The sequence below is a fragment of the Falco rusticolus genome, chromosome 1, assembly GCF_015220075.1.
Source record: "Falco rusticolus isolate bFalRus1 chromosome 1, bFalRus1.pri, whole genome shotgun sequence".
Taxonomy (NCBI): Eukaryota; Metazoa; Chordata; class Aves; order Falconiformes; family Falconidae; genus Falco; species Falco rusticolus.
The window spans coordinates 86,488,762-86,509,637 of record NC_051187.1 but is presented as its reverse complement, the minus strand read 5'-3'; the positions used below and the strand labels follow the sequence as shown (position 1 = coordinate 86,509,637).

Here is a 20,876-nt window from a genome sequence, read left to right as displayed (position 1 = left end):
AATGCAGGATAAGCTCTGAGGAGGTGATTTAAGAGGAGGAACCTTCCTGAGGCAGAGACTGCTCCTCTCAAATCCTGTGTCCCCTTTCCAGGATGGGGTGACCTGCAGCATACCAGAAGGCAACCAATGGTGGGTTTGTTTTCCAGCATGTCATGTGGCATGTAACAGGTTAAATGTTTCTATATTTGGTGAGGCTTCTGTCACAGATTGGGGAGCAGTTTTAAGTGAGGGAAAGCACATGTTCCTATTTAGGGAGATGGGGCCTATAGATATTGCACTTGCTAAATATGCTCTTAAAGCGCATGCCTCTATCTAGTGTTGATTTTACAGTGAATGATTTCTTTTGATAAGAGTTGCTTGGGGGAGGGGGGAGGGAGAGGGAATTCCTTTATTGTATAAGGAAATTCTGTATTTAAAACCAAAATAAAAAGAAATATACTGTTTATATATTTCTACTTTGTGCCTAATCAGTGTCCTTTATTTAACCTTAAGCTCCCAGCATAGTTTGGATTTCTCTCCTAGTGCCAATGTACTGTATTTGGTGACTGATGGGATCCCTGTGGCTGAGATACTTCTGTAATCCCCCACAGTGGTAGCATTTGAGCATCTCAGCTGTGAATGTAGGGACACATCTTGCCCATAGGAGTCTGGGGAGCCAAAAATGGGATTCCTTCATACTTTAATGGGGAAGCATAAGAAATAACTGTGTCTTCTACCTGATATGGAGCGCTGAGAGCATCTGGACCTGGCTAGCATTGCCCTCGTGGCTCTGACATCCTTGGCACCACCCAAACCAGAGATGAGTCCAATACCTAGTGAGATACTATGATACCAACACAAGCATAGGAGCCTGAGAATGGTCCACTTCTCCAAGGAGTAAATTCACAAGTTAATTACTACAGGACCCAGGCTTGGATAGTGGCCCTCCAACTCCCTCTAGATCATCAGGAACCTTGAGGAGCTCACTTTGCAGAAAGAATGGCTTTTTGCATGTGAAAGCAAGCTGAGGTTGAAGTGTAAGGGTAAGACAGGCCGTGTGGGTCTGGTAGTACCATCTGTGAGGAGCCAGAGTCTGCACACTTGTTCCTTGCCTTCCAGCCACTGCATCTTTCCAGGTAGCATGGGATTCCTCCTCCGTGCAGAGGACTAGCTCTGGCTTTCATCAGCATGCGCTGCCCTCAAAGCAGTGTTGGTGACCCTCATTACATATATAAAATATATAAACAGGCTATCAAGAAAAGGGGGAAAGAGTCTTCACAGTGTTAACTTTGGTGGGCTGTTGAGCATGTGAGCGCCTCAGATTTTGGGGACCTGAGCTGCCCCATGCTCTGGTATGGGGACCTTTGAGATGTGCCAGTCCTTGGGGCAGTGAACGATGCTCAGACTGTGTTTGCTACACTAGTCTTCTACCACAGCTTTCTGTAGAAGGGTGAAGCAGGAAGCAGGCTCTACACTGTCTTCAGGCAGGTAGATTGCATCCCCCTTCACAGCAAGGTCCAAGAAGGGACCTTCAAAAGGAGCCAAATCGATCCTCAAACTGGTGTGAGGATTAAGGCTTTGGCAGCGAGCAGCAGCTTGAGGTGGGAGGGGAGTGGGGCATATGGTAAGTATCTCTCCCTTTGGAGATCTCAGACTGTGATGAAGGATCGCATAGGTGGGGGAACTGTTCTGAACACCTGGGAGACCTCTTGCAAGATGACTGGAGAGCCGAGAGCGTGTTCCTACTTATGACTGCTCCCTCCTGGACAAGCTGGAGGCCCTGAGAACAGGACCAAAGAATGGGTAAGAAGTGGTGGTGCACCCATCAGGTAAAGCCTCCTGGGAGCCATGGGGGCCCCTGGGCCGGTGGCCTCTCTGTGGCAGCTGTCCTTCCCCAGTCTGTGAGGGTCTCTCCCCAGCACAGCCCCCAGGTCCCTGCTTGATGCCCAGGAGCAGCCTGGGGAGGCTGTGCAGCCACCTTTGGGCTGAAGCAAGGTATGACGAAGGGCTGGGTGCTACAACAGGACCCTAAACATACAGGGGTGCAGCAAGCCCCTTGGGATGGGTGCTGAGGAGGTGGGCAGGACATGTTTGTCACCTTCTGGGTGTCATGGCATGGTGTTTTAGCAGATGGTCATCTGCTCATGATCGCGGGCAGCCTGGCGAGGTGGTAGCCTGTGAGGTGCACGGTGCCCCCATTCGAAGCAGGTCTCTAGTAATAGTTGGTTTAAATGTCGGTGCTGTTTGGTGTGGATCCGAGCTGGGGAAGGAAGGGGTCAGATGGGGACATGTTTCCCTCCTCCCACCTGGACACACATGTGATGCACTGCCAGGAGCTTTGCAGGAAGGGTTTAAATACGTGTTAGCCAAAAATTGGATGGATAAACTGTTCAAAGAGGAGCCAGGCCCCAGGGATGAGATCTGCAGTTTTGCCCTGTGCCATGCCTTGGCGTGGAGGACAGAGAAAAAGGGATTATTTAGGGTGGTTGCATCTGGGCTTTCCTCAAACTGACAGGAGTGTGTCAGTACATTTCCCTTCTCAATGTCCTGCTCTGATTTAAACTGAAAACGGACTTGGCACATTCCTCCGTGCACTTCCCAGCCCTAGAAAGGACTGAAATATCTTCCCAGAACAATCCAGGTCTGGTGGGGTCCCTCACTGCCCCCAGATGTGCACATGTGCCGCAGAAAAGCTGCTAAAGAAGAACCATATGGCCCCTGCCTGCTGCATTTTGCAGGGATTGAGGACCCAGAGGTGGACCAGAAGAAAAAGCAGCAAAAACATTGCAGCCGGCAAGGGGTCACGTATCTCAAGTTCTTGGTCTAAAAGCCAAAAAAGCCATTAATTGTGGCTTCTTTTTTTTTTTTTTAATGTTTGGGGTGGGATTTTTGTTTGTTTGTTTTTCTGGCAAGCAGTTTACAGCCCTCTACCTTCCCAGGCACCAAAATCTGCTGTTTTTCATCAGAGATTTAATCTGCTGAGAGCAGGTGCCATCTAGGGGACAGACAACAGAAGACAAGGAAGGGTTTCATTTCCAAACCTGTATTTATTTTTTTTTCCACCAAACCAACCCACCTGCAACCTCCAGACAGCCTCATCCCACCTCCCACCTTCTAGTCGCTTTGGCACCAAGCACAGAGAATCCCAGCTGGAAAACGGGGAGCCGGTGGGTGCATGGCTTGATGAAAGCTTAGCCAGCCCCCAATCCTGAGCAGAAAGCATCTGCTTTCATGCAGCACACACACACAGAACCATGGACCACAACGGCGTGCACCAAGGTGGGTTTTTTTATGATGGGTTTGCTCTAAGCCAAGTGCAAGCAAGACAGGTCTGCGAGCTCGCCACTCTGTAGGCACAACTCGTGTTTCCAGCCCTAGGTTTGCCATCATGTCCTGAAACAACCTTCCCTCTTCCTGCTGCTCTCCAGGGGCCTGTATCCTGCTGGCTTTTAAATAAAGTTTTGCCAGGAGTGCTTGCTTTGCATCACCCGCTTCTCTTGGATGGTCCAGGGGTGTAACGCCAGGACCGCGCATCAAAGGGGACAAGTTCGGTGCTGCGTGACTCTTTATCTAAGCCCAAAAATCTAAATTGGCACCTACCTTGCTGCATATACTTAATATCAGGCTCTCCCCCAGGGCTCCTCAAACTTTTTAACCAGGGGGCCGGCGCACGGATGCAGTGGCAGGCAGTCATCTGCGGCTGCTTGGTTCCCCCCCCAACCCCTGGCTGGGGAGGGCGGGGGGGTTCTGTAAATACCGGGGGCTGGACTGAGGACCCTGGGGGGCTGTATCTGGCCCACGGGCCGTAGTTTGAGGACCCCTGCTCTACCCAAACCCTTGGAGGTGGTAGATGAGAGAGCAGTAGGTGGAAATGCCTCATGTCCATCACTTCGAATAAATAATGAGCACTAATGAGACTGGCTTGCTAATAAAAGTATGTAGTGCTAATAAAAGTATAAGGAGTGACTACAGTTGTGAGCAGACCTGCAGACTGAAGGGTTTGTGTTGGAAACCTCAGCTAAATCACTCGTTTTTCACCCTCTTCAGGCTTTTTGATTTCTCCCTGCTAGCTTCATCAGCCCCCCTGGAAATCCTTTTAGCACCCACCATAGGCAGCTTCAGGGGGGACAGGAGGGTCTGCAGGCCAAAAGCTTGCAGTCGGGGGCTCCTCTCCTTCCACTTCATCCCCATCCTGTGGCAAATGTCCCTCCACCTCATCTCCGTGGCCTTTGCAGGATATAGGGATGAGGCACTGGTACTGCTAGTGCCTGGCTTGCCCTGGCTTTAGCTGCGATGGGGCACAGAGGTAGTTCTTTGGGAGCCCTCCCAGATTATTAAAATTTGCAAATCGTGGGCGGCTTAAACCCTAACAGCTGCCTGTCTGTGCAGACTCCAGCAGAGGGAGCGTGGCTGTGTCTGGTAGCGTTGATACCCGCTTCCCTCCAGCAAACACCTTTTGAGATGAGCTGTTTGAATGTCTCCTTTGGGTGGCGTTTTCCCACGACGTTCCCTTTGCTCCCCATCTGCTTGAACCGCAAAACGCATGGGGTGCCTTTATAAATAGCTGAAAAGTTTAATTTTTATTTTTTTTCTGTTTTGGGGAGGTGCAGTAAGAAAAAAACAAGCTGAAGACCCAGGTCTGAGAGTTTTAAGCCACAGGTAGGTCGTTAATTTACCAATGCTGTATTGGCTTTTCTTTTTATGGAGAAAGGATTTTAGGCAGAAAGCCCTTTGCTGGTGGGATCCCCTTGCTGAAATCCTTTGGGTACCGATGTCACCACCATGGGACCAGTCCCCCGGTCACCACAGGGCACTCTGAGCAGGTTCCGCCCCTGCTATTTGCCTCTGTCCTGGAGGATGAGCTCTGTGAAGAGGTGAATCTATTGGTGTTGTGGTGCAAAGGGAAGCCAAAGAGGTGGGAGGATGCAGGAATGCTCAGCTGGGTTGATGGCTTCACCCATGGAAGAGGGATAGGGAGATCTTGTCCTGGTCCAACCAAAACCATGCCACTTCAACAGTACCATGTCTTATTTAGGGACTCTTCTTCGAGTTTTGTGGTTTTTTCGTCCCTTTTAGGATTGTGGGTTGATTTTTAAAGGACATATGGGTTTGAAAGTTTAAATGCAGAGCTTTGCTGCCTTCTTGGGCCTTTCAAGTGCCTCAGTTTCCCTCTAAGCTCTGGCTCATTTGCCGTAGAGCTGTGCCAGCCCCGTTCCCCAGCCCATGCACCAAGGGGCTGAGATGGCCACCTTGGGCTGGACCTGGTTCAGGGAGCCCGTGTCGAAGAGACCCAACAATCTCTTGGGTGCTACCTTCCCACCGCACTGAGATGGTGTTTGCTGGGTGAACACCTCTGGGCTTCAATGCCCACCAGGAGGAGAAGGGGCTGTCTTTGGGAGGGGGGAGCCTCAGGGGGAAAGCAAGGCTCATGCATGTGGAGGGGAGGTGATGCTCTGAGCCATTTTGGGTCTCTGAAACACCTTGGTCACCGTTATTCCTGACCACAACCACTGGAGAAGCACCATGGTATCTGCTCATGGTTGGGTTATTGGCCACCTTGCTGTGGAAGTGGGTTAAGCCCCTCTGTTTCCAAATCAGAGGCAGGTTAGATATCCCAGACCAGTTCATTGTGAACTTCTCTGCACGCAAGCGCAGTCCTTAGTGATGTTCCTTGAAAGCTGATAGTGTCAAGTGATTAATTTTATCCATCTGGGCAGGCTCCGCCAGCTTGGAGGGAGAAATGTCAACACCTGCAATACAAGGAAGATTGGGATGCTAGTCCTGAAAACACGGAGAGATTGAGGACCTTGGAGTTAATGAGATTTCTCAGAATTTGCATATTAATAACTGTGCCTATTACCTTGCCATTAGAGTTAATAGGGCATAATGTTAACAATTAATAGTTAATAAAATAGCCACTTTAACAGTCATTTGTACATGAAGATAGAAGAATGTGTCTGGGCACTGCCTTCATGAAATGGTGGGAGTGCTTCGCTCATCTCTTGCCTGCTGCATATGGAGGGAGAAAACTTCGGCTATTTTGCATCGCAAGGACAATTTTCTTTGGGATTCATCCCTCTCGCTCTAGCAGCATCCCTGCTCCTCCAGATCTGTGCTTTCTTCTCAGCCACAGTGGGAAAGCTACAGTTAGCTGCTCAGCTGAGGCGTGGTGGCCATTTCCTCACCTGATTGCCATTAAATGCAATTAGTGCTTCCTAGCCTGTCCCCAGGAGCAAATGTTTTAACAAGGTCATCATGGTCTGCAGATGGATGAATGCTTCACAAAGAGTTTTAGGGAGAAGAATTATTATTATTTTTAATCCTTCAGCCACTCAGTGCATGTTCTACGAGATGGCTAGTGGCTTTCTGCCCTTGTTTTTCCAGGGATTTTGTTGCTACCAAACTTATCAGAGCAGCTCATTCCCCTGGAAAGGTGAGGGAAACCCCCTCCTCTGGAGTCCCCAGACCTGCAGGGGTTTGGGAAGGGGGAAGATATAGGTTGTATCCTACAGAAATAGGGCTGGGATGGGAGAGAGGTAGGTTCATTTTGCTCCCTGAAGCTATTGCAGGGTTTGAGGCTGGGCCAAAAGTAGTGTAAGGAGTTGGCCAGAGCCAAGGGCCTATGAAGTTTATTACCTTTATGAGCACCTTCTCTCTTTCCTGTCTTCCTCTGCCAGGACATGAACCTGACCACTGTCCGTAAGCCAGCTGCTTTCAGCAGGGCATTGAGGGGGGAAAAAAAGCCCTCCCTGTTGCTCCTTGCTGATGCACAGGAGCCACTCACCGTGTTACTCTCCCAAAGGCAACATCCAGGGAAGCTGGAAAAAACCCTCCTGCCCATCCCCACCCTGTATGCTTCCTGCCAAACCCCAGTCCTAGAGGTGGAAAGCAAGGCAGGAGTTTGCAGCTCGTGCACAGATGTTTTTCCTGAAACTCTCCGGGCATCTGGCAGGCAACAGGCTGCTTCAACACCTAACAGCTGGTCCTCAGGGGCTGGCTTTCTTGGGTGAATCTGTCTGGGTTTGGGGACTGCAGAATCCTTTGGCCCTGCAGCAGGGAGTTCTGCAGATCCCCCTTGCTCCTTGGAAATACCAGGTATATTTTTCTGCCAAAAATTGGTGAGTCGAGACTGGCCACTGAGGCAGCCCCTGCTCCCCAGGTTGCACAGGCATTGCAGGGTGTTTGTGTATCATCAACCCCATCCCATCTTGGCCTGTCACCACTCTTGAGGGGCTGATAAAAAAACACTCGTAATGCAGAGGTGAAAAAAACCAGTTTCAGCACACTGTGCCCCAGTGAAGAAGCTATTTTAGCCAGCCTCCCATGCACCCGGCAATGCTTGAGCAGCAAAGGAGAAACCCTAGTGTTAAGCACAGCCTTAAAAGCCCTGTGTTAGCTCACTGGTGCTTTCCTTGCAAGTGTATTGTTGTAGGGAGCATCTGCCCCCAGATCTCTTGGGGTTGGTGCTGACCCTGGCCCAAGGTAATTCAGTGTCCTGCGTCTCAGAGATTTAAAGGTGTTTTTCCCATAATCAGCCTTTTGTACTGTCCCTGGGAGGACTGGAGGGTGCCGGGGTGGTTGCACAGTCCTAGAGTGGGCGAGGGAGCTGGTGGCACCAGGAATGGAGGTGTCCATCTTGCTCCCCAAGTGCTTGGCATGGGGCAGGGCAGCAGGAAACATTTTCCGAGCCTGCAAACAGCTCTGAAGCCACCTGCCTGCATCTCTCCAGGCTGAACACCCATTGCCCTGGGGGGTGCAGGATTGGGCCTGTGCAAGGGGAGAAGCCCCACGCTGTCAGCCCCCCCCAGGGAGAAGCAGACTGGCTGAGCTCCCAGGGGAACAACCAATGCAGGAGATGACTCTGCTTTGCTTCTTTCACCCCAGGACAGCAGCTGTCTTGATGCCCTGGGTTGGAAAACCAGAGCAATCCCAGCACCAAAGCACCCATGCAACATTTGGCAAAGACAGAAATGGATGCGGATCTCTGCATGCTCTTGCCTGGTTTGTTTATTCTGTCTGTTTTGTTTTACTAGGATAAGGGGAAGGCTTGTCTTTAGGGATGCTTTTTGGTGCAGAGCTGAATGTATAAGGGACCTCGTACAAGCAGGGGACTGGAAAAATACATGGAGCAGGGAAAGAAACCCTCTCCTGTAAAATCTATTTAAAAAAAAAAAAAGCAGCAAAACCAAACAAAACCAAAAAACCAATATAATGGGGAGGAGTGCTCTGGAATTAGCTTTTCTCTGTGCCCCTGTTGTGCACCCTGCTTGCTAGGCTTCAGGCTGCTCCTCCCGTGCCTGCCTCGCTGTGTGGCACGACTGCATTCAAAGGCATCTTCTCAACTTCCAGCCTTTCCCCTCGAGGTCCTGGCGTGCTCCTCTCTACCCATGGCTGCAGGGGTGGGGTAGCTGCAGGACCTGGACCCCCCTCTGCCCGGTCTCTGCTGCTCCTCGGGGATCAGAGGGAGCTGGGGACCATCTGGGTCCCTGCCCGGGGAGAGGCGAGGGGAGGGCGGTAGGAGGGACCGTGAGGCGGGGAGGGGAGAAGGATGCTCCGGGGGTGGCTCTTTGCCTTCTCTGCCTGCCCAGAGCTCGCAGGGGCTCGTTTGGAGGATGTCTCACCCCCCCGGCACAGGTAACTCTGGGACCCCCATCACCCCAGCCCAGGGGGGTGGGGAGCTGCAAAGAGGAGGAGGAGGGGGCTGCAATCCTGCTTTGATTTCCACAAAACTCCCTTCAAGGGGAAAAGGGGCTTTGAAACAAAAAGCAGAGGATGCAGGTTGTGCATGATGCTGGGAGCCCTACACAGGGGTGAGCCCTGCCTTAAAGTTTCCCTGTTGGTGGTTGGTAAATACTTAACAGAGGCGAATACCGGGGCGTGGGAGCGCAGTGGCTGCTCTCTATGTGTCTCTGCTGTGTGTGTGGTGGTGATGCTCACAGCCCTGGGCATGGGCTGAGATGCCCTGACAGTTTGTGGTACCCTGAGGGTGCTGCATGTGACGGATATGCTCCCACTGCAATCTGCAGCTCCTCACCGTGCTCTTATGGGTATGTACAGTCGCATGCTGCCTTTAAATGCCATGTGCATGGATTTACAGTCACAGCTCTGAACTTTACGTGTTAATGCATGCAAGAGATACAGCCAGTGGTGATCTGTGTGCACATGTTTGTCTGTGCGACTGGTGTTGTCACGTACTCTTTGATATGCACGTAGGAGAATATGCATGTGGTTGCATGGGATTTAAATGTACGGATGCACAGAAGTGCAAGACCAGCAGCACAGCTCAGCAGTAATGCATAATAACATAGGCAGTTATGATCGACTGCTGTTGTCTGTCCTTCTGGAAAAGCATGCAGATGATCAGGCAGCCGATGCAGGCAGACTGGCCAGCTCGTGCTCTTTAAAATTGGAGAGGAGCTTTCTCCAAGCATCCTCCAGCAAACTGTGTTTCTTTAAGCAGACTTGGGAAGCTGCTTCTTACTGAGCCCGTGAGATCCAGCCGCAGCTTTGGGAGGCAAGAGCTGGGGGTGAGGAGGGATATTTAATTTTCTTAGCCTGCTTGTGACAAAATGTTCTGGTTTCTTGCTGGAGGTGTCATTGCTGGGAGAAAACTCGTGCTGTTGCCTGCTGCGGTGAGCTCAGAGCATGTTGCTAAGGGTCAGCCCCAGGCGGTTTCTGGAGCACCATCTTCTCTTTGTGGAGAACGCAGAGCAGCAGCACCCGGCTCAGAAATTGCTCCCGAATCCATTCATGACTGAGGAACCCTCCGTCCCAGCTGAGCCAGACCTGCCATCCTCCAACCTCACCAACACGACGGACTGTGGAGAGGAGATCCTGCTCTATGGGGACACTGAGAAGATTGTCATAGGAGCGGTGCTCTCCATCATCATCCTCATGACCATCGCTGGCAACGGTCTGGTCATCATCTCTGTGTGCATTGTCAAGAAGCTCCGGCAGCCCTCCAACTACCTGGTGGTGTCCCTCGCAGCTGCCGACCTGTCAGTGGCCTTCGCTGTCATGCCCTTCGTGACCATCACAGACCTGGTGGGGGGAGAGTGGCTCTTTGGGAAGGTGTTCTGCAATGTGTTTATCGCCATGGACGTTATGTGTTGCACAGCCTCCATCATGACCTTGTGCATCATCAGCGTTGACAGGTAAGGGAGGAGAAGGTACCTGCCATGTGTCCAGGTGGGCTTGAATATAAAGGCGTTTCTGGAGGTTGCTGAGGGAATTAGTTGCCTCAGTCCCTTTGGAAGAGCTGGGCTTAAGGGGCTTTCTCAAGAAACTTCTCTAAGTTACTTGCTTAGTCCTCCCCCTCTAGGCAGCTGCTTCACCTTGTCCTTGATTGACTTGAGGAACAGAGCCTAGAGGATAGACCCCATGACCTGACCTCCATGGAAGGAGGCTGGACCATAACATTATTCAAGAAAACAAAAAGAACCTACCCAGATGCACTTTGAAAATCCATGTTATGGGGTTTCTGGAGCCCTATGGGATGGTCTGCTGCACCCTGGACTTGTGGCTCGGCTGAGGATGTCAGCAACTCCCCCCACCCCATCCCAGGTCCCCAGAAACCTTGCTGTAGCCACTGCATGCATTTTTGAGGATTTGCTGGCTTCACCCTCCACACCTGGGGTCAGGAGGGAAAGGCTAAGTCCATCTGGCAAACTATCAAGACTCGGGAAAGTTAGCACCTCCATGGGTCTAATTATAGCAACCTGCGTCATTAGGGACATTGCGCTGATGAGCCGGTGGGCCAGATCCAGATCTGACGTGCGTGTTGGCTTTCTCGGGGGGTTGGTTTGGGTTTACGCTGGCACTGCTAAGCTGGGCGGGTTTGTGATGAACTGCTCAGGGAAGGGAGACAGCCGATAAGAAGCGTGCCTTCAGCTATACCACTTCCCTGGTCACCCTCCCACCCTTCCCAGGTGTTAAACAGGGTGACAAAGCAGAAAGGATGGGAAAATCCTCCTGCTGCTGACTGATGTTACCTCCCGGCAAGCAAACAGCAAGTCCTGCTCCAAAGCCCTTGCTCCCCCGCCAGCTGCTGCTCCCCAACGAGCTGCCCTTTGCTCCGTGCCCCTGATCAGCTCAGCGCTGCTGGTTGGAAAGCAAAATCACTCCCAGGCCACACGGCAAGGTCCAGCTCTGCTGCTGAACTTGCTCAGTTTTAATAAAAAAGCTCGCTTGTAAAAAGGCAGGTGCATTCAGAGCTGACAGAAGCTCTGTCAGGAGGAAGAGATTAAACGCAGTAAAGATATATGCCAGTGCTTCCTCCTGAGGAGTGAGGAGCAGGGAAGCAGCTACACGCTAATCAGATTGGCTTTGCTTTAAAAATGTCCCTTTCCTTTCCCCCTTTCCTTTCCCCCTTTCCTTTCCCCCTTTCCTTTCCCCCTTTCCTTTCCCCCTTTCCTTTCCCCCTTTCCTTTCCCCCTTTCCTTTCCCCCTTTCCTTCCCCTGGAGAATGGAGAATCTTGCAAACATGCAAGTGAACAGGACAGACCTTGCACAAAACCCACTGCCATCGATTCCGCTGCTCCATCCCGTCGCTCTCACCCACGTCGCCACTCCTGCAAGCAACCACCATGGCGGGCAGCTGCCAGGGCTCCCCTCGCTTTGCCATTCCCTGTTGGAATGGGACCAGGCAGGAGGTTTCTGGAGAGGTACAGACACCAGCCTGGGGGGGGTCCACATGTGCCGAGGCTGAATCCTGGACGGTGCTGAGGGCTACAGGGAAGGCAGCAGGGAGGAAACTGCTCCATGCAGTGTGGACAGGAGTTGTCCACATAACTGGAATCTCTGGCTTAAATGGGAGCAGCCCTATGGCTGCTCTAAGTTGCACCTGCTGGTCATACAGCCAAAGAGGATCTCTTTTAAGTGGTGATGCTGGAAGCACTTGTGGGAACATTTTTTCTGTCTCCAGCAACCCCCGTGCCCTCTGGGGGAGCATCTCTGTCCAGCTCACCCGAAGGAGCTCGGCAGGGCTCGGAGGAGCACAGCAGTGGGGCGGTTTCAGGCCCTTAGTGCAAAACTCACGCTGCCAGTGCTGAACTGCAGGGATGGAAAACCATCCCACCTCATAGGGATATGGTCCCGTGCCCTATCTCACGTGCCCTTTGAACACCTACTTATCTCTGCTGCATCTTCTCCGCTGCTGGCCATGCAAACCCCACCATCCTTTTCGGATGGCAAAGAGGAAAAGGGAGCTGCAGCAAAGGAAGTGATGGAGGGAGCATGTTGCTTCAGACCTCTCAGCAGGGTGATGGAGGAAAAACCTGTGATACAGGAGGTGGCCACAGAGCCTGATTCTTCTGGCTCAGGGTTGTTCTTCAGGTGTGTTTGCATGGGGTCTGCATCGTGCTGGGGGCCCAGCTGGGCTACAGCATCACTGTCTGCTCCCAGACCTGCATCCCACCCCCCCCAGATGCCTGATGGGGAAGCTGAGCAGTTAGAGGGTAATTGCCTGAGATGTATTTCTAGCCAGGAAAAGAGAGAAAGAGCAAAGGCTGTGATCTGAGCAGCAGGAGGGCTGGCAGGGCAGAGAAAAGGGGTGGACAGTCCTCCCTGCTCTGCCCACCTCGCTCAGGGTGGGAGGAAGAGCATGCTGTGAGTGCAGGGAGCTGGCGGGCTCAGTCCGTGCCAGAGCTTGATGAGGGAATGGGAATAACTGGGATGTCCTCTTATGCACAAAGGAGGAGTAGGTGATTGGGTCACTGTTCTGCTGCTTTGTGCCTCAAAGGTCCCCAGGAATGGGCTGTGAGTTGTGTGAATTATCCCAGGGCACTACCTTGAGCATCCTGTAAGTCATCATTGCTCCACATCAACCCATCATCCTCGCTGCTCCCACAAAGCAGTTGATGGAGGTGGATTGAGGGAGAGCACAGGTCCAGGACCATACCTGGATCTCCACCTCCCCCCAAACTTGGGATGGGCAGGATTTTTGGTTTAGAACCTGATGGAAACACGTCCGGAAGCACATTTTCAGTTTCTAAACTGACCCAAAGAAAAGTCAACCATAAAGCTAAAGCAAAAGGATAGCTGAGTTTGCAGAGAGCCTGAAACACTTGCTCCAAAGGAGATAAAATGGTTGTAATGGTTGTTCATCTCAGTGAGGCATTAACTTAAATTTCCCCCTGTGACGAAGCAAGCTGTTCCTCCTGCCTTGCAAGAAAGAAGAGGAACAGCCCTGGTGCTTTTTGGAAATATAAATGTCCCTTCTAGTTCTCTCCCGAATGCCAGCTTGGTCAGCACGGTTAGGCAGCTGCCTGTTTCTGCCGAGGAGGAGGTTGTGTTTTTATTGATGGCTGAAGTGTCATTATGTTTTGGTTAGCTTAGATATAGAAAATGCTTGGTTTGCCCAAGATGATGAGTACCATTAAAATATAGGTTGCTATTATTGATTATTAATGCAGAGCGCTTTCTAAAAGCCTCTTGATTGAACCTGGTAGGACTAATCTTGTATGAAGGGAGATTTGATTGATTTTCCTTTAAGTCAAAACAGAAAAATGCTGGAAACATCTTTTTCTTATATAAAAGCCTGCAAATGTTATAGATTCTTTAATGCCACAAACCAAAAACAAAACAAAAACCCCCTTTTGGTGGTTCAGCTTTTGATGAAGCTCTTCATAAAAATGTCACGCAGCTGACAAAAGAAGGTCCCTTCAGGCTTTCCCAGTGGAGAATGCAGCTCCACTGAGGCTTTCCCTTCTCCCTGGGAAGTATTTGCAACCTGAAATGAGATTATATGCTCCAAATTTGCATCGTCCTCAGTAAAAAAAAGGATGTCTCCCAAAAGAACTGGTGGGATGAAACCTGCAGAGTGTTTTCATGGATTGCCTTTCCCGTGCCTTTCATCCAAACGTGTCCCAGGCCAGGTAGATCCCTGCACTGTATCTCCAGTGAGCTGGGATGCATCCCTGGCTTAGGGCATGGGCAGATGAAGCGACAGGTAGCTGCAGCCTCCTGATGCCAGTTGCATCCTCCACCTGGAGGTTCCCTTTGCTTCAGCAGGATGGAGCAGGCATAGCATCAGCTTGGAAGTCAGGTATGGAGCTTAAATTTGGCCCAGAGGAGGTATGGGATTGTGGCAAAAGTGTCTGGGAAACAATTCCAGGCTTGTTTAGGCTCAGCCAACCTGTGTGAGTGGAGGTTCATCCTTTCCCAGTTTACCAGCTGCAGAACGGAGATGGGGTCACCTTGGAGAGGTTTTGTTTTTCTTTAGTATTTAATCCCTAATGTAAGGATTCAACAATTGCTGTCGAGTGTAGAATAAATGTGCTGAATTGGCTCATCCATGGGGTTGATTGTGGAGCCCAGCCTGGGGCAGGTCTCCTACCCTGTGGGCTCAGGCTGCCCAGGCATCCGCAGGCACGAGGATGTGGAAAGAGTTTATTGCACCAGGAACACAATCAGCTCGGCACAGCAGGAGTCTTGCAAAGCTGCAGAAACTGCCAGTAAATCGCTGCTCTGGGAACTGGCTTTTGTTACCTGATTACCACTAAACTTGATTAACAACCAGACACACACACACCAGAAAAGAAAAAAAAAAAATCAAAGCAAGAGAATTTGATTTGAATTTCATTGCATGTCTGTGCAATCTCGCCTCCCACACTGCTGTAAACGCTGGCCTATTTTGAGGTCTTCCCTCTCTCATCAAAATTATAAGCAAAGACCTCAAAACGGCCCCATTTCCTCCAGCAGTGACTGCACAAGGTACCCACAGATGAAATGTGTCAGCTTTGCCAGCTTTTAAATCTTGTCACTGTGCATTTTGCTTGGCTAGTGTGTAAATTCCTTGAAGTTTCAGCAAATCCCGAGTGGATTGGCTTCTAAAGAAAACCCAGTAATAGAGTAATAAAAGCATAATAAAGGATATCACACAGCACAGCATATATTAGTTTGCAAAGTTCTAGGCTTGGTTATACAGAGGAGTGATTTGGGGAATGTTGAATTTGGAGATGCAACAGCAGGGCATGGTTTTCTCCCAGCCTAGAGGACACCAATTCTGCGCTCCCTCCATAGCCCTTTCCTACAGCAGGAGGGATATTTGGCAGCATCCCGCTGACCTGCTCCCACCCATCTCTCTGAGTCCCGATCTTCCAGCCAGGCTCATCACTTCTTGCTGTGCTCAGCCCAGGTGGGAAGGAGGGGATAGTATGTTTTGGAAGAACAATACCAAAACCAGCCCTGCTGTCCACCTCCCTCTCACCAGGTCTCCTCCACAGACACTGTCAGGCACTCAAGCAATGTAGGTGGTCACAGAGAGTTTTGCTTGGGTTTTTGTGACTCAGGCCAGCTGAAGAAAATACAGAGGAAAACAGGGAAATAATAACTCAGTGAATGAATTCAAATGCATTTTATCAGAGAGTCAGGGGAGAATACTTTGGGCTTTGAAATTATTTAGCAGTCAGGAGGGGAGGAGGGATTGGATTTCTTTTTATTGTATTTCCATCTTATTTCAATCTTGGAGGAGGATCTGGAAAAGGGAAATAATCAGGGAAGAAAAAATCTTCTAACACCTGCAATGAGACTGATTGTCAGAGAAAAAAAAAAGATACAATAGAGGTAAAATTCTCTGCAGAAATTTTCATGTGTTTCTTTTTTTTTGGCAGAAAAGCCTGTTCTTCCCTTGAACAGCTTTCAGCAAAAAGTATCCGTACAGCTGCTGTTTGTACTGTCCCTCTGGACTGACACAGTTTTTCCAAGAACAATTAGAAGGTGGTGTGATCCTGCCTAAAAATGCCAACAAATTGCTGACAGCAGGCAGGTTTGAATCAAAAAGGCTGTAACATAAAAGAAATCCATAGGACTAGTTAGAGGCTTTTGCTGGGCTGCTCGACACTGAATAGCAGGCAGATGTTTCTCAGTGGGAGCATTGGTTGACAGTGGCCAGCTCCCTACTGGTTTATTAATTTACAATTGTAATGTAATAACTAACAGTTGACTCGGTTTCGTAGCCACACAAACCTTCTCAGTCAAGGCTGGTGTGGTTCAAAATTCCACCCGTAGCTTAAGCAGGAGCTGATGGTTGATGTAATCTCCAGCTCCTTTCAGGCAAGCTGACAAGGTCACTCCTAACTCCAGGCATCAGGATTTGTGAATCTGTGGGTCACCACCTGCTTTTGGGATCTCAGAGCTCCTCTCATTTTACTCTCCAGAGCGAGCTGGACACCATCACTTCAGGAGCTATGGGCTGTGCAAAGGAGCAGGCTGCTCCAGCTGTTTGTCTCACTCCTGTCCTGGTTTCTAGAGGTCACCTCCAGTAAATGTTGCAGGAACCTGTAGGTTTGTCCCAGTGTGGCAGGTGCGATGGAGAGGGGGAGCAATGGGGTGTCTCCCATGGGCGCTGCGAGATGCAAAGACGCAGTTTGTCAGCTGAAAGGAGGTGTGAATCAACAGCTGTCTGTCTTACACTACACTCCATCACCCCATCACTAGCTTTGCTTTCTGTGCTCTTTCAGATCCAGCCTTAAGCCTTCCCAAAGATTTCTTCCTTCCCAGGTTTTTTCTTCCCAGAATTCCCAACTTCCCCAGATTGCTCCTTGCTTGCCCACTGCCTCAGGGGCACCTCAGCTGCAGGTTATGCTTCTTCCCTGAGCTCCCAAGTTGCCTGAACAAGTAAGAGAAGGGTGTTGTCCTTCCTGCTTCCTATTAAACACTGCCAGAAAGTCTATTAATTTCATTTAGAGTCAGTTGTGACGTATCCTGGTGCAAGTATGACTCTGCGGATAGCCCACCCTGCTCCTGGGTGTTTCTCAGGCAGGGCAGCAGTCTGGGGTGAGTTACACACCCTGGCTGGACATGGTTGTGCATTGTCTGTACAAACTAGTTCCGGTGGAGAAAAATGAAGCTTTTTTTCAAATGTTTAAGTGTTTTTAAGGTTTTTATTCCCCAGGAAGCCATGTGGAGCTTGGACTGCACTCACCAGTTAGATGACATCTCGTGTCACGCATGGGGAACAGTCAAAACAGGTTGTTTCAGCAAGAAAGCTGAAGGGGTGTGAAATGCGTTTCACAGAAGGTGCTGCAAGTGCACATCCCTGGGAACATTTTCATTTGGCAAATTCATTTCTTGCCTCCCCCAGTGCCAAAATTCTCCTGTGGTGGAGCATTAACAGCTATTTAGGAATGAAAAACCACCCAACCGCACTCACACCATGCAACCCGCCTAACCCTTTGCAACTCTTCTTTTTTCCAGGTATCTGGGGATCACTCGGCCGCTGACATACCCTGTGAGACAAAATGGGAAGCTGATGGCCAAGATGGTCTTCACCGTTTGGCTCCTATCTGCCTCCATCACTCTTCCTCCTCTTTTTGGCTGGGCCAAGAATGTCACCGTGGAAAGAGTCTGTCTCATCAGCCAGGACTTTGGGTACACAGTCTACTCCACGGGGGTTGCCTTCTACATCCCCATGGCAGTCATGCTCGTCATGTACAGCCAGATCTACAAAGCTGCCAAGGTCAGCGCCGAGAAGCACCGCTTCATGAACTTCCCCAAGCACTATGAAGAAGATGGTGTCTACTGCCTAGAGGCCTCCAGCCGGGGCCACCACAGCTCGAAGCGTACCAAAGCGGTGGAGGAATGCGCCACACTCTCCAAACTGCTCCGGCAAGACCGAAAGAATATTTCCATCTTCAAACGGGAGCAGAAAGCAGCCAGGACCCTTGGCATTATCGTGGGGGCATTCACGTTTTGCTGGCTTCCCTTCTTCTTGATGTCAACGGCTCGGCCTTTCATCTGTGGCATCCGCTGCAGCTGCATGCCCCTGCGGCTGGAGAGGACTCTGCTCTGGCTGGGGTACACCAACTCCCTCATCAACCCCTTGATTTATGCTTTTTTTAACAGAGACTTGAGGACTACTTTCTGGAACCTCCTGAGGTGCAGGTACAGGAACATCAACAGGAGGCTCTCCGCCGCCAGCATGCACGAAGCCCTGAAAGCCACAGAGAGGCATGAATGCATCCTGTAGACCCATGTCTTCTCTCTCAGTGCCTGAACAACAAATTCCTGCCTCTCCATTTCAGGTTCCTTGCTTCTCTTGCCTCTCGGGGCTGGCAGAAACCATGCGTGCCATTGTCTCCCCTGGCAGACATCACCGCTGAGAGTGACACCCCTTCCCCTCACCCTGGGAGGAGCTGCAGTTCTCCTCACCTCGGGAACAAAATAGGCAGCCCTTCCTTCTAAACACGTCCCAGGTGAGAGCTGAAAAGCTGTGAACAAGACCGGGGGGTTCAAGGTCTACCACTGACTGTGGGCAAGTCACACCACCTTTTTGTGCCTCAGTTTCTTCATCTGTTTAAAAAATAAAAAAATAAAAAAAAAAAAAGGAAAAAAAAAAAAAAGGAAAAGAAACCCTCCCAATCAAAGAAACAAAAAATAACCTACAAACTTGAAAAGACTGTGGCTCTCCGCCTTCAAAAAGGGCTCTAAGGTCTGTGGAGGGCATACAATACACTATGTAAAAAGGACATTGGCTGCACTTCTCTATTGAATATGACAGCAGCTATAGGCTCCATTGTAGATCTGAGCACTCATGGCATCCCAGCTTATACGAACCCTTTCCACTGATGTAATTGCATTTTACCCACTGAGCTCATGTCCAGGTTTGCACGTCAGAAAAGTAATACCAATGACCCCATTTCCCCTCACACTGTAGCACTGCAGCACTTGAAAGAGGCACGTTTGCAGAATGAAACACAAATGAACATGAAGTTTCCTTTATGGTTGGATAAGAAAGTCTGACAGCCTCCTCATCAGGGCAATGACCAGTGAGCAAAGACAGTTATGTTTATTGGGTTGTACTGTAATTCATTCTCAGACAACTGATGTGTGTTCATAATTTGTGGCTAATTGACTCCATAAAAGCACGCTTTGGTTGACAACAGAAAAAAGTGTACAATTTCCCTGACAAGCTTTACAGTGCTTCAGTATGATGTCCAGCAAGCTTGAAAAAAAACCACACTAAATGATGTATTCTTTTTTTTTTAAAAAAAAAAAAAAAAAAAAAGTCTGGTGTCCTTATTTTGGTGTAGACTCTTAGGTCACTGACTTTAAAGCGTCACTGTACTTTTACATGGTGGTGGGACTTGTCTTCCTCTCTGCTCCTGACCAACCTTGTTGTGTCCGCCTTGCTTTGCAGCCCCCCAAACCATTGCCTGTTTGTAGGTAATGTCTGCTCCATGGGATCAGCTGTTTGAACATCTCCTATCTGGGTTTTCTTGCCGAAGCTAGACTGTTCAGACGCTCAGGGAAAGATGTTTCTGGTTCTCCCTCCACTACAGATTTTCTTTATCAAGCATGTATGAGTGGTGGTAGCCCCATCTCTTGCAACATCATGCAGTATGATGCCTCTGTGCATAGGTACGTTGGCTGTTGTATGTAATCAAGATTTCTCCTGTGAAATCTTTTGTGCTCTTACTTTTTAATAGACAGTTCTATCTTGTTTCTTTTTTATACTTACTTTTTCTACAGCCACCTGACAAGGTCTCCAGTTTTGACTGGTGATTCATAGCAGGAAAATTGTCTCAAGCCCCCTGGGAATGTCCCCAAGGGACTGAGAGGTTTGGCACAGGAACAGCCATGTGTCCAGATGTTCTCCAAGCTTGTGTCCTCACAGCTAGAGCCAGAATTGCACAGAGGAGCAGGGCAGGTTGGTGTAGCTGTTGTATGGGTCTGCAGTGGGAAAGACTTAATGATCAGACGGCAAAGAGATTTGAAAGAGGACTTAGTCAGGAAGGATTGTCAAGGTTTAGCAGGAGCCCTGCTTCACCTGCTATCCCATGCTGGAGCTCTTTAAAGAGTAGTGAGTGATTCTGCTAAGATGGTTAACAGCTTTCTATATGTCTCCCACAGTTTGCTACCTATGGCTGTATGTTGGTGTTGGGTTTGTGCAAGGCTGCCTGGACCAGGCTGGCTGCTGAAGGCAGAGCATTGCACACCTTGCAGCCACATCCAGTCCCTAGCCCCTGCTGCTCAGAGGCTGCTATTCCCATCCAGGACTGACACAAAATCCAGCCTTCCTGAACTGTCTAGAATGTACGCCAGCAGCAAGGACCTGTCCTCTGCCACTCTGCCAAAAATGAGTGCTATAGCCCAGGGAAATTGAGTGGTCCCCCTGCAATGCCCTGTGGTCTCGCATCCTGCAAACCAGGGACCCCACCAACACAATGAGGCAGGAGAAGGCATAAGCATGTCCTCACTCTCTTGCTTTCACGCTGCTGCCACATGAACTGGTGCTAAACCTTGCCACAACTTCTCTACTTTCCCTTGACAGCGTATATTCACCTTGGTGCACTCGCTACTCATCCCTTTCCGCAGCTTGGTTGCGATTTCTCATGACACTTCTGCTTCCAAGCCCGCACAGTATGTCCCCATGCACCACATCTCTAGGGCACGGTCTGACTGCCCACCTCAGGGTCTGCTTAACAAAAACAACACTTTTCCTCCCAGAAAACACTCCGGGCCATCACTCCCTCTTGTCACAATGTTTTAGCAGCAGCTGGTCGCTAGATCTGGCCTGCCATGGGGACAGGAGGTCCCTGCAGGGTCCCCGTTCCTCCCTAGGCTCCCCAGTTAACTGTGCCCTTCTGACAGGGCTGCCTGGATTAAAACGAACCAGCTGCTAATGCAGACTCTCTTGTCAGAATGTGAAAGCCCTGAGACAGCCCGTTTCATATTCAGCACATAACAAAGGAGTCTGGTTTGTTCTGCTGCAGTGTATCTCTCCGCCTAAGGTCATAGTGGCATAGTTTTACTTATTTTCTGTATTAGGCATTCTTAAACTGCCTTCAACATTCATAATCTTACTTAATTCCACTCAACACCCCTATTCTGATGGTATTTCTAGCACTGCTTAAAAGTATTCTGCAGAAGAGCAATGAAACAGCACTCAATCCTTT

The 20,876-nt window shown here is 50.0% G+C and overlaps 1 protein-coding gene across 1 annotated transcript; it reads left to right on the top strand.

Moving 5' to 3' along the window:
• Positions 1-9,587: 9,587 nt before the first annotated feature.
• On the top strand, positions 9,588-18,898 carry LOC119154155 (5-hydroxytryptamine receptor 7-like). Its single transcript, XM_037401421.1, has 2 exons — positions 9,588-10,133; positions 17,176-18,898. Exons 1-2 carry the CDS (start codon positions 9,625-9,627, stop codon positions 17,945-17,947), a joined length of 1,281 nt encoding a protein of 426 aa, XP_037257318.1. The 5' UTR covers positions 9,588-9,624; the 3' UTR covers positions 17,948-18,898.
• Positions 18,899-20,876: the final 1,978 nt, after the last annotated feature.